Source organism: Scyliorhinus canicula, chromosome 1 (assembly GCF_902713615.1).
Source record: "Scyliorhinus canicula chromosome 1, sScyCan1.1, whole genome shotgun sequence".
In the NCBI taxonomy this organism is placed as follows: Eukaryota; Metazoa; Chordata; class Chondrichthyes; order Carcharhiniformes; family Scyliorhinidae; genus Scyliorhinus; species Scyliorhinus canicula.
The window spans coordinates 252,475,375-252,488,915 of NC_052146.1; the positions used below are offsets into that span (position 1 = coordinate 252,475,375).

The window sequence follows — 13,541 nt, forward strand, 5'->3', positions numbered from 1 at the left end:
TGAGCCTCCTGACTAAACAGGGAGCTTCTGCATCATGGCCAACACTTCCATGCTCAACTCCATTGCCATTAACGTGAGACTTATAAACAGCATAAAGGTTTTTTAAAAAATTTAAATTGTAAATAATTCACATTACTTTGGTTTCATTTTGTTCATGTGTGCATCATTGTAATTTGTTGAGACTAGCTTTATCAGAGGGCTAACTGCACAAGCACACCTCTTGGTTGGCACACATTGATAGTTACACGGGAGTTTGGGACATTTCCTTTGTTTCCTGGAATTAATTCCTTTTTTTAAATCAACATTGATCAACCTGAGGATCGGACTTTAATGTCCTGTCTATCCCAAATCCCTTTGCTCTTCCATAGCACCCAGTCTACTTACATTCGGGGGTTTTGATTTCAATTGAAGTAAATTTTTTCAATCTATTTAGGGATTTTATTTTTGCTGACAGTCAGTATGCCTCATGCTGTTACTGTTCAAAGATCTTGCACTGAAGGATTAATCGTTGACTGACAACCATGTTAATGTTTAGCAAGTGACAAGCAAGTTGATTCCGAGGAGCATAATTAATTTGAATGACTGGATGTTATCATTTCTGCCTCTGTCTTGAGAAATATGTAAATATTGTCCACACCTGAGTTAATGCATTATCAAATAGTTTGAACCAGGGGACATAAATAATGTGGCAAAGAGGAAGGTGTGTACTCTACACATTGGAGATTTCTTTCACTGCTTGATATATTGCTCACCCTTTCATCCATTGGGACCTTTGAAGTGTCATCTTGGCTGTCCTCGAGCACAGGAATCCTGGCCATCGATAGGCCATTAAGCGCTGCCCACTTCAGTGGCCCTATCTTTTGGGCTTCTGCTGCTGCTAGTTTCTGCTTTTCTAAATTCTAGGGGTAGAGAAAAGACACTCACATCACTGGGGCTGATATTCAAAGGGAAAAACATTCCTGAAGTTTTACTTTCTAACCAGAATCATTAAAAATAGCATTCTTTTGAATACACAGTATTGTAAAATACTGCTCAACTACAAACTTTAGCACATTTAGTACCTTGCTTACTTTCTCGGGAAATAAATACAATAGGATTAGGAACAATGTAGATTTCGGAGTTAGCTAGTGGTTTGGTTTATCTAGATTAGAATAATAATTGACCTAAATCATTTATGGGAGCATTGAAATACCTATGGGAGCAATTCAGCGGCCTCGCCGCGCCCGACTTGGTGTCGGGATGAGACCGATGAATCTTGCGAGAAGCCTGAATCTGGAATAGAAATGCTCAAAAAGTCTTGAGAGATTCAACGGAATCTCGTGAGGCTTCATATTGCGCTCTCTGGGCGTGATCCAGGCCACATATTTAAATTAACTCATTTAAATATGTGTTCACCGAATTCACCTGGGGCCCAGGATTTACCAGCCTCCTCAGCGATGCCTCAGTCAGGCGCTATAGACATAGTCGTGAACCAGTCACGATGGCACCTTGAGCCGTCCTGCTGGGGAACTGACCCCCAGGTAGTCAGGCACTGGGCTGGGTGGCACCCAGGCACTGCCACCCTGACAGTGCTCCTGCCAGCCTGTGCCAAGGTTCCGGGAGAGAGCCAAGGTACCACCCTGCCCTGTCCCTGACCACTCAGCGGCCTCCAATGGCCTAGGTGATTCCCCAATTCCCCACCGGTGCCGTTCCGCCTGCTCCACATTTGTTTGGAGCAGTACTAAGCAGCACCCGGCTAGAGTTTCCTTGGGGAGGCTGATAGATGCCAGGAGTCGGTTAGATCCAGCGGCTGCACAGTTAAGTGGGTTCGTTGTGGGCGGGACCCAGATCGTACTATCTCACGAGATCTAATCAGATCTCGCAAGGTGTTGCAGCCGTTTGGGATCCCAGGTAAGGCCTCTCCCAGTATTTACTGTCCGAGTCATGATCCGATTCCGGTGGGACATGGTCGGTAGATCACATCCTGTTTCGCTCCTGGTAAAGTCCAACACATTAATTATTTCTGTGAATAGAGATTTTAATCAAATATCTCTACATACATCAAAAAAAGTTATAATTATTAACTACCTAGGCTATTCAATATAGATACGAGTCAACGATTCTTTTACCCTTTGTTAATCAAATGTAAATTTTATATTCTATCAATTTTCAAAGCCATCTTTTTTCTGGTTGTGTAAATACATATTGGTGATACAAAAAAAAAAAATGAGAATTACCCTTAACATGATTTCCCTTTCCACAATGCTGTCTTCAGTGGAGAATAGTTCAGATACAGGTCTTTCTTTGACTGGTTCCTTTTTAACACGCTCTTTCACACTGGTGAGGTCAGGCTCTGAAATCGATGGCCCAAGTGAGGACCCATTAAGTGTCATTTGTTCATTTCGTGAGAAAGCATCTAGTTCAGGACCCGGCAGTTTGGTTCTGACAATAGACTCTGACATTCTTGCTTGTTCTTGTCTTAATGCTCCATTGCTTATGCTCTTTTTGTTTCCTGGATATTCAGGAGGGGGTTTGTTTGGTATTTTTGCCAATGCTGCCTGCAGCTGGGCTCTATAGTCCATATTGTCATTAAATGTTGGTATTTGAACATCATAGTCAGGGGTCTCCTCTTCATCTTCACTTTCACTGCTGTGGATTAGCATTGTGGCATCTGACAATGTCTTCTTGTGATGATATGAAGGTTGCTGTCGAACCTCATGGACCTGCTCCTCTTGGCGCCGTTGATCACGCATGGTGTTCCTACGTTGGGGGACTGAAGCACTTAACGTTTTCAGTGCCATGGCCTCCATGCCACGTACCATGCTGCTGATTACCTCTAGGCTATGACGTTTGTTAACAGCTGCATGATGCTTGGCTGTTGTGAGGGGCTCACTGACCTCCTGCAAGGACTGGTGCACTACAGGTGAACTGTCCTCTTGGAATGTCTTCACAAAAAGTTGGACCCTCCGACTGACTAAATCAGGGCTGCTGCCACTGACATACTTGTGGCGATGACTGGCAAGATCTGGTGTACTAGTGGCAGGCCGAGGACGTGGATACGGAGGGGGTGGTCTACAAAAGTGATTCCTCAACATATGAGTAGTACTGTAATTTTGAGTACCCTGTAATTGCATATTGGCAAGTTCTGGTGTGCTCACTGTGTGTGAGATTGCACTATTTGCTGTCCGGGTAGGTGCAGGATGGCTGGCATTTTGCTGGGCAGAAGTGGCTACCGGTTTGTTGTAACTGTGCTTTGACCCATAACGAGAGGGATATTGGGATCGGTCCCTGATCTCTGGCTGACTGTAAACCATTGGTTCCGGCTGGTTGTATGCATGAGTGTTTCCAATATTAAGATTTCTCAATGACTGGCTTTGACAATCTATATGAATGATGCCTCGCTTCATTTGCCTCATTACAGTCTCATAGTCAGGTGTAGGCCTGTACGAGGGCACAATGATAGCGCTGTGCCTGTGGCTGGGGATGTAATCTGCACGCATGATGTCACTTCCAGGGATGCTGAGATTAGAGGACACCGGAGAGGCCTGGATGAAGTTTTGTGAATGATTCAATGAGTTCATGCTGGAAGCACTGTACACACTACCATTTGGCACAGTTCCATTCATGTAATTATACTCCATTGGACATCTGTCCAAGCTAGACTGAGATCTGCAATAGAACCCTTCCTCATTGCCATGGTAAATACTATCTGTATGAAACAAAGAATGGGCAATTAAAATGATGATTAAAAGAGAGTAATTTAAAACTTTACAGAGTTGACATCTCAATCTACATTGAAATGGCTAGGTTTATACGCTCAAAATAGTCACCGATTTCTGCTACAAATAACGTATGGGATGACTTGTGCCTGTACAGATGGTGTGAAGAAAGCACAGTCTCAACATACTCTACGCCAAATGAATTTGCTCAATGCATTCATTGAATAATCCCATTGAATCAATAGTATATGTTTAGAACTCAGATAAAACAGAATGAATACAAAATTCCCACCAGCAGCCACTGCCGTAATGAACAAGGAGACCAGCCTTTCCCATTCACCCAACTGAATCCAGATAGAGTTTGTTCCTCCCTCTTCCACCTTTTCTCCTCCAACTGTCTGAATTTATTGTACATTGGACAATGACTCACAAACATGATGACCATTGTTGTGATTATTTTGGGAGCGAGTCTTGGTAGGTCATTCAATTGGTAGGTCTTCATTTGCGTCATGACCCAACATCCACATAAGCATTCTTGCAGCAGAAATGCTGCCACTAGATACACCATAAACAAAATAAGAGAAATACCTTGTGAGGTGCTTGTTTCAGTATAATGCTCTCCATACTGAACGTGCATTGGTGGCATTATAAATGGCTGTTGCCTTGGCTAAAATCAAAGAATAAGAATTGTATGAATATGAGAAGCAGCACTACTTGAATTCAAGTTAATTAGTACAGCTATTAGTTTCATACTGCAACACCTCTTTCAGGAGCGACTCCAAATATTGCAAGTATTTAACACCGCTTTTGAAGATTAAGTCTATTATATAATCACAATTTCAGAGGGATTTATTAACCTGCCTCTCTTTTTCCCCTTGACCTGATGACATTAATGCTTTAAATTTCGTTGACACGTTGTTCGTGTGGTTCAATAAGTTATTAGGCAGGTTTCTTTATTCTTCAAGCACATGAAACAAATAGTCTGCTTAAGTGGGCGCATGGAACTGACCAGAAACTAAGAGAGATTTGTAGGTTATTTACTCTAATGTTGCCTATTTCAGGAGCATTTGTTGTAAGCAGGCAAATTGATTTGAATTGTCACGTAGTAAATTCCTCAGAGATTCTTTCACTCCATCACCATAATTTTGGCAGAAACCCCATTCACTTTTATAAGTGGAGTTTCCATCATACAGCTACCAAAGTTACAGTGGTGGAATGGGAGAAGCTACAAGGAAATTCTGGCGTTTATATTTAAGATCGGCATCCTTCTTAAAGTGAACAATTGGTCAACCCAATGGCATATTTTGATGGGAGTGCAGTTATAGATTATATCATGTTGAATTGTCCCTGTAGAAGCTTTTCAGTGTGTGTGTTCACAGGCAGATGCACTATTCTAAAGCAGCGACCCAATAATAATTTCATAAAGAGCCATATCCTTACTGCGTATACAGCAAGTTTAAAATTTGTACAGCTGGGACTAAATGTTGAAATTTCCTAAATAATATCATAGAAACACCATCAACACAGTAAACGACTGCGGTCTATCACTATCTCAAATCAATTGGTGATGGACGAAAAATGAACCATTGTCAGTCACCACATTCAGAGGACAAATTTGGACAGGTGCTGAACTGTTATACTGTTAATACCAAAAACTGCTGGCTAGGATGATGGAATTAACACCAATACATGTTTGAAAATTGAATGCCACCGTTGTTCTTTGGTTATGATGGGACCAGCTGTTAAAATTCAAATATGCATCTTTAAATGTTATTCAGTCATACGCCATTGGTGGAAATTTCCAGCAATGCATATCACCACGAACTTTTAAGACCAGAATTCATTTTTGTGAATAACCTCGAGCGGATTGTGAGCAAGGGCAAAAACAGCCACTGTCCATGCTCCTGACTTTCTACCCAGTTACTTGGGCTACAAAGTACATGTTTATGGACTTGAGCGAGAATAGAATCCCCCTGACCTGTGATGCCATTGTCCAGCCTGCCAGCCCTTATTCAGACACTGGGAAAAAAGACTGCTAGGGCTGGTTACCAGGACCAGAATTCTCCAGCCGTTTGCGCCGGCAGGATTATCTAGTCCTGCCGGCAGGGCACTCCCTGTTGCAGGTTTCCTGGCAGCCTGGGAATTCAATAGGAATTCCCATCGCAGCGGTACAAATCGCGCCGCCAGCGAAAGGCGCACCGGCTCCCGCCATCGAGAAACACGCAGCTGGGAGGCTAGAGAATCCCGCCCCTGAAGACAATCTGTACTCCGAGAACCACATCACAGAACTATTTTGCTCCTTTTTTCCTCAACTTTTGCATTCAGGGGTGGAAAATGGATAAAAGGGTGGGATGGGGGCGATCAATATCAGAAAATATTACTTGAAACTGCAGTGGCACGAATGAAAGTACAAATCAAGTGGTCCTAAACAAGTTTTGACTCCATCGCTTCTTGCAATTATAGCAAATAATATGCCATATTTCAACAAATCATGGTAATCACTGCACCAATTTTAAATCTATTTCACTTCTGAGTGACACAAAAATCATTGATGGAACAGGTCCCTCCTGTTATAGTGAACTACATTCACAATGGGTCAGGAGGCAAACCAACTGCAACATAAAGCAATTTGAGAGACAACCTTTTAATATAGTAAAAGGAAAAACATTTCTGAACACATTTGGAAAGTATTTATGTTCAGAGAAAAAGAAAAAAAAGTCAATACAACTTGACGACATCAAGACTCCCGATGACTAAAAATAAGAATTATCTACAGGATTGTTATTCATAGAAAAGGGTTGATAAAATAAGATGTAATTTAGAAGGTTATTGCAAAGTTGCCAATGTAAATAAGTCCCTGTTTTTATTAATTACAGCGATCCAATGCCACATTTAGCACTGGTGACAAGAAGCATACCAAAGATGATCTGCTCCATGTGGGTCGTCTCCTGATTGGCGTCGGGGAACATGTCTGTGTTTGTCTGTGAGAAAATACAGCAAAACATTAGTAATTCAAGAATGTGACTTGAATAATCCTTCTGTTTGAGGAGCCCACTGCTCTATTAACTTACAAACACATGCTTCATAGATTGCAAACCCGCCAGGGAAAGAAGGCACTTCTTCACACACATGTCGCTGCATTCAAAATATGTGGAAGCACTTGCAGAAGGTAGCTTTGCTATGTAACAGTTAAAACGAGTTTTCAAAATTCATCCACAAGCTGTGAGCATCAGTGGTAGTTATTGCCCATCCCTTGTTACACCACTGAGTGGCTTGCTAGACTATTTCAGAGGGTAGTTGAGAGTCAATCACATTGCTGTGGGTCCAGAATCGCACACTGGCCAGACCGGCTAAGGATGGCAGATTTCCTTCCTTTAAAAGCACATTGGTGAACCAGGTTGGTTTTTATGACATTCGAGTAGTTTGACAAACACCATTCCTGAAACTAGTTTTTTTTTTAAATTCCAGATTTGTTTAATCAATTGAATTTAAATTTTCCAGCTGTCTTTATAATATTTGAACTCATGGCTCCGGTTCATTAGAGCAGGCCTCTGGATTAGTGGCCTAGTAACATAACTGCTATGCTACTGTACCCTTGTAGTAAAGTATATTAAGTATAACCTTTAGACATTATGCTCCAATGTCCTTCCTCAACCAACTTGTGCAGAGTACCCTTGTATTGGTGAAAACACTTCTTTTTTAAGCAACAAAACAGCCACTATGGACAAATTATTGTTCCTATCCTACAGATCCTTTCCTTGTACCAAACATCTTGAAAGATTAATGGGGAATTGCTTTAACAGGTCATGGCAAATGTAATAAATGAGTTCAAACAGCTTTAAAAATACCAACAATGTGGTATCAAGTTCCAGGATAGGTTATTTGAGTAAGCTGCTCTAAAAGCCCCAAGCTCTCATTCAAGGATTTTACAAAAATGATTACGATACAATCCATATGACCCAAGCATCCCTGCAAGAGCCGCTGGGTAACCTTGTACCAAAACCAAGGCATTGAACCATTATCACTCATCGATAAAAGAGGAATGCAAAAAATTAATGCACTGAGCTAGAATCACAGGGAAGTTTAGTGCAATAGGGACCGCTTGGAATCTCAAAATGTATGTTTATATGATGTAGGACCTGTTAATCCTCCCCTTGCTTTAGTGCTCGAAAGTGCTGAGGATGCTGACTGAATCCAGAATCCAAAATTCTAATTTTAACCAAAGCTGCCCCGGAAGAGGAAATAGATTTAGGTTGCACCAAATTTACAGCCCACCTGACTTTACACTACATTTTAGAATCTAGCTCTCTCCTGGCTTTTTAGGCTCTCTACTTACTAATTTATATTGAATACATCAATCCAAGAAAAAAACTCTGAAAAAAACACATGCTTTTAGTGGTGTTAAGCCTGAACACAAGGAACGGTTAAATGAAGGGGATGTTAGGAATGTGGAAGGAATGCTTACATGTAGGCAGAGAGAGTGGAAAATTTCTTCTCATCATCATATTGAATATTAAAACCAGAACTGAAAGCAAGAATACTTTCTGATTAAATGTGTCCTTATGTGGGTTCTTTCTCAGTAACCCAAAATAATTAAGATATAGGCGTGGAAAGGATGTAACAACAATGAATCGGGTGACAGGTACATGCACACATACAAATCCTGGCTTGTGATATCAGGCTCAAACATAAAATCCATGCTAGTCAGCTGGAATAGATACCTCAATCATCTGGCCAACGAAAATGATTGGTTAAAGAATTAAATTCACAGGTAACATATAGACGTTTTAACAATGTGTGAGATATTCATAGAAGTCTTCATCATCAGGGTAGAGGCTATGGGCTGGATTGCTATCCTTGTGGTGGGTAGCACGATCGGGAAAATTACCAGCTCGGCTGACCCCTGGGGAAAATGCCCTCAAATGGAGAAAGTGCCCTCAAAGATAGGATTTTTCCCTTTCCGATGGGGAGGCGGCACGGGTGCAGGCTGCAATTAGGCCAGCTGACCCTGGGAACTGTTTGGATGCAGCTACAGGGGCTGGCAGGTGCGGAAGCAGGCTGCTTAAAAGACTCACTGTGCTTTGGGATTTAGTCCCAGTTACAGTGAACAGAGAGAGAGACTCTTTAGCCCTCATCCCTCCCACACTAGCAATGGCAGCTCATGCTCTCCCAATGGCCGCTCATGAGCTCCATGCCAAGGTATGCCATCCCACTAACCCCTCTGGTCTTTCCTGCCCCCATGTCGAGGTATGCCACTTCCATGCCCACTCACTCACTTAACACTGTGCAGAGCCAATGAATTCTATAGTGACAAGCCCATGTGTAAAAAAAAGTTTCAATAAATCATTAATACTTTCCATTTCCTTAAAAAAGCTCCTTTTTGCTACAGGCCAATATAAGAATCAATCAACAAGACCATTTAAAGTATCAATCGCAGAAACTGCAAGCACCTGAACCCTCTAACTTGTGTATACATTGTGCAATTTGCAACATAAATCAAAGGGCCAGAGCTGTCAATCAAGTTTAATTTTCCCTGTGGCTCTGGTTTTTCGGTACTTTAATGGATAATGGATATTGAGGCTCTCAGGCAGTACTGAGATGCCTCAGCTCCAGGGAAAATGATAATTGATTGACAGCTCTGGCTCTCTGATCTATGCTATCAATTATGCAATGCTTATTTACACAAGGCAGTGGTTTCAAGTGCTGCTATTTCTACTATGGATACTTTAAAGAGTCTGATTGATCAACACTTTCCTTTGTCTACAGTAAAAGGGAGTTTGCTTTTTTAAGTGGAAAATTATGAATGATGTTTTTAAAACTTTTTTCCAACCAACCAAGGGGGCATGAGAAGGGCTTTTTGAACTTATCATCTAAAAGGTCCTCTCATGCAAATTGTGGTTCACGGCACTACATGAGGTACCATGAACATTACTTTTTGTAAAGCTAGCCCAAATTCACTAAAATTGCAGAGAACTAGGAGATGCCTATCTCCGCAATGGAGCCAACCAGGTCGGAAGTGCAGGGTACGGGCTCGCAATCCAAACCAGCCCCTCAAAAGGCACTGTTGAAAATCGAAAGCCCAGGAATGGGATTGGGAATTCATGAATCAGGTCCCACTAATCATTCTTAAGGTCTGCAGAAACCACCCACCAAATTGGCAAAAATCCAGCTCCATCTGTCAGCTCGTTCCTTAACCTGCTCCCCTAACTCAAATCCCTGCCTTAATCTAGTTTCTTCCTCATCTCCTCTCATGCCCTCTCCCAGGTCATTCTATCTGTGACACCCACCTCTTATTTCCTTGACCGACATCGTCTCCGAGTTTATCAAAGCCTTAAAATTAAAATTCTAATCCTAGTGTTCATTTCTTCAAGAACTTGTCCTTCCCTATCTCTGTAACTTCCTTCAGCCCCTACAAATATTACCCCTTGTTCCTCTAACTTTGGCCTGATGTGTTTCTTTCATCCTCCCTTTGTCCAGCCATCGTAATTGCTTCCTAAACTACTGCTCCTTCACTTCCCTTAAAAACCCACCACTTGCCCTTCTTAGAACTTTCTTTACCTTGGCATCCACTTTTTGTGAAGTGCTCTTGAATGTTCTTTCCATATTACAAAGAGGCATTTACACACATGTATCAACTCAAATGGTGAATAGGTTATTGAGATTCCAAAATATATGAGCTACTGAGCCATACTGTGGAAAGGAGCTAAATATCTAAATATCACGAATACAAGAATGAATACAAGTGCTTTTGTAATCAAATTACTTTGTTCAGCTTGGCCATGTCATGCTGCTCTAAGGTACTAATATGAAGTCAGGGGTGCAGGACAATTATCAGCTCAAAATTCCAGACCTAGCAAAATCAGTAGAGAAATCTCCATCAAGTTGGTTTCGAAGTATCTCTTGATATTGTGTTTCCTGAGGCACACTTCTCAACTGTCACATTTTAATCAGGATGTCAAATCCAAAACATTCCTTCTGTGAAAAACAGCAGTTCAGTACAAGGTATCCAGCCTTGCAAAATCAATTGATGTTTTTTTCCCTTTATCGGAGAAGCTAAGGAGAGGAAATGCATTCCTGCAACAAGTGCCAAGACAAATTAAATTCTTTGAACAGATTGCAGATTCAATTCCGTCGGGGAATGGAAGGACTGTTTCGCCTCTCACTCTGCCAAGTTCCAAAATGTCACGCTGCAACTAATTTTCCCCAAAAGTATTTATTATTTCAAGAATAACAGTCAAAATCCACAGAATGTACAACAAAGTAGGAAAATTGTTATCTGCTTTAATCGTTGAACTATTAAGTAAGTACACGAATCCTGTTCAATGAGAGTGGTTAATATGTAATTTGCCAAAATTAACTTAGTGCTTGGTCTCTAAAATGCAAGTCCATCCATTTCAATAATAACTTAACATCCGTTGTGTCACTTATTTGAGATACAGTTTGGCTGTTATAATTTTTTAATAATCCTGTTTCCTTTCAGTTTACTGTACTCAAAAACGCAGAACCAAATTTTCACCTTCACATGGTGGTGGGTAGCCTCAAAATTTCAGTTTGCCTTCACTATCTCGCCTGAGGGTGGGATCGGGGCTGGAAGATTACCCACCCATGGATGGTGGGCAGCCAATCTATTGTCAGACTTTGCTTGAAACTTTCAGTTGGCTGCAGACTCCAAAGGCTTCAGGGACTATGCAATCCAATTGAAGGTGGTCTGGCCTTCCAGTCACAGCCTGGGAGGGGCGTGACTCCAAGTCAGATTTTAAGGCTCTTCGTGCCAGCCTGGCCACAGCTATTCCTCCCTCACAATGGTGGCCCAGCTGCTGAGGCTATTTTCTAATCAAAAATTGCATGATTGGATCATCAAGAAGGAGGTGCTCTCTCATACATGAATTGCGAGCTCTGGCTTCTTCCAGGCTGGAGGGCCAATAGTTGGCCCCCAGCTTCGAGAGCCTGCCCACCATTTTAATTGGTCAGCGAGTCTGGCCTTCAGCTACTAATTGGCCAATTCAGTGTAAACCATTGCCAGGTGACTGCTTCCTACACAAGCCATTTCCCAACCCCAAAACCTGCCCCAGGGTATCCCACTTAGTTGTACCTCCGAATGGACCAGTCAATTATGGGGAAGGTGTATAACTCAGGAAATTTCAAAACCTTTCCAGTATTCTTTACATTATCATCCAATTGCTTTAATCCAGACCACTCCATCTTTCTATGGCTATATGTTTTACGGCATAATAATAGTTCTCGTTGATGTAATGGAAAAGTTCAATCCTGGTGGCAGCAAGGAACTTAAAAGTTGGATCAAGAGATTTTTCTTAACCAAGGATACGGTTTGATTTTCACAAAAACAATGGTCGTAATCACAGATATTGCATAGCTACTCCAATATGCACGCCGGGGGGGGGGGGGGGGGGGGGGGGGGTTGAACCAGATGCCAGAAGCGCCTACATGAGCCCTTGTGCTATTTTACAGCCTCTACCCTGACCTTATTTAATAAACACTTTTCAGAATCCTATAAACTACCAGTATTTGGGATGGTCTGGAAATTTCTAACCTTCAGAGTTCAGTTAGCTTACATTTAAAAAATGGAGGGCTGAAATCTCCGCCGTCGGGATTCTCCGTTTTGCCGGCAGCCCAGGGATTTCCCGATGGCATGGGGCTGCCCCACAATGAGAAACCCCATTGACCAGCTGGCGAAACAAAGAATCCCGACTGCGTGCTGAACCAATAATCTGGGGACTGGATTCCCCGCCCACCCCACGCCAAAATCGCGTTCGGCGACGGGGTGGAGAATCCATTTTCGTGCACAAAATCGGGACTAGCACAGGTTTCGCCGTATTCTCCACCCCCCCCCGAAAATTGGCATACTCCGCCGAGTATCCACCACCTCAGATCATTGCCTAAGGCCCGCCCCGCTATTCTCCGCCCCCGACCGGCCGAACTCATGACAGCATGGTTCGAACATTGTCCTGCTGTTCGGGAACTTCACGTGCCGGTTGTGGACTCAGTCCGGGGCCGCCATAGTTGGGGGAGGGCCGATTGGAGGGCAGGGGGACTTCACTCGGGACTGGGGGTTATATGTGGGGGCGGTCTGGGGTGGGCGAGCGGCCGATGCGGGGCACTATTTCGGCAGTCCAGGTCCGCAGGCCGAGTCTGCCGTGGAGCACGGTGCTGCCGCTGGAGGCCGCCACCGTGCGCATGCGCGGCCTCTGACCCGGAAGTGCAGGGGGCCGTATCGGCAGCTAGAGGTGCGAGCTCTATGACAGCTGCCTGCTATCCCCCTGCAAGACGGTGAATCTGTGGCCTTTTGACACCAGTTTTCCTGGCGTAAAGACCAGTTTTCACGATGGCGTGGTGACATAGTCCCAAAAACAGAGAATCCAGCCCCTAGTGTGGCGGAACGGAGAATCCCACCTGTAATTCCCCAAAACTCAATTATACCTCAAAACACATGGGGCAGAATTACCTGCTCCCCACGTGGCGTGGGAGAATCGTGGGAGGGCCTCCCGACATTTTTTACGCCCCCCGGCGTCCCCAGCGATCCCCCCCCCCCCCCCCCCCCCGGCTCGGAAAAATCGGCGCTCGCCGTTTCTCACGGCGAACGGCGATTCTCCGAGCCTGATAGGCCGAACGGCTGGCCCTTCACGCCCGTTTCACCACGGCAGCAACCACACCTGCTCACTGCCATCGTGAAACGGGCGCCAGATGCCAGTTTGGGGCATCTAGGGGCCCGATTTGGACGGGAGCACCACGACTGTGCTCGGGAGGGGACAGGCCTGCGATCGGTGCCCACCGATCGTCGGGCCAGCGTCCAAAACGGACGCACTTTTTCCCCTCCGCCGCCTG

General features: G+C 43.6%; 1 protein-coding gene across 3 annotated transcripts in view; it reads right to left on the reverse strand.

The window, feature by feature from the left end:
• The window catches only part of LOC119973426 (tyrosine-protein phosphatase non-receptor type 14-like), a 332,770-nt gene that overhangs the window by 37,387 nt on the left and 281,842 nt on the right, over nucleotides 1–13,541 (reverse strand). For all 3 annotated transcript variants that reach the window (XM_038811552.1, XM_038811532.1, XM_038811542.1), the window contains exons 11-14: nucleotides 6,616–6,679; nucleotides 4,287–4,365; nucleotides 2,217–3,688; nucleotides 753–899 (exon numbers count right to left, since the gene is read on the reverse strand). In XM_038811552.1, the coding sequence (XP_038667480.1) occupies nucleotides 753–899; nucleotides 2,217–3,688; nucleotides 4,287–4,365; nucleotides 6,616–6,679 (1,762 nt within the window). The remainder of the gene's footprint in view (nucleotides 1–752; nucleotides 900–2,216; nucleotides 3,689–4,286; nucleotides 4,366–6,615; nucleotides 6,680–13,541) is intronic.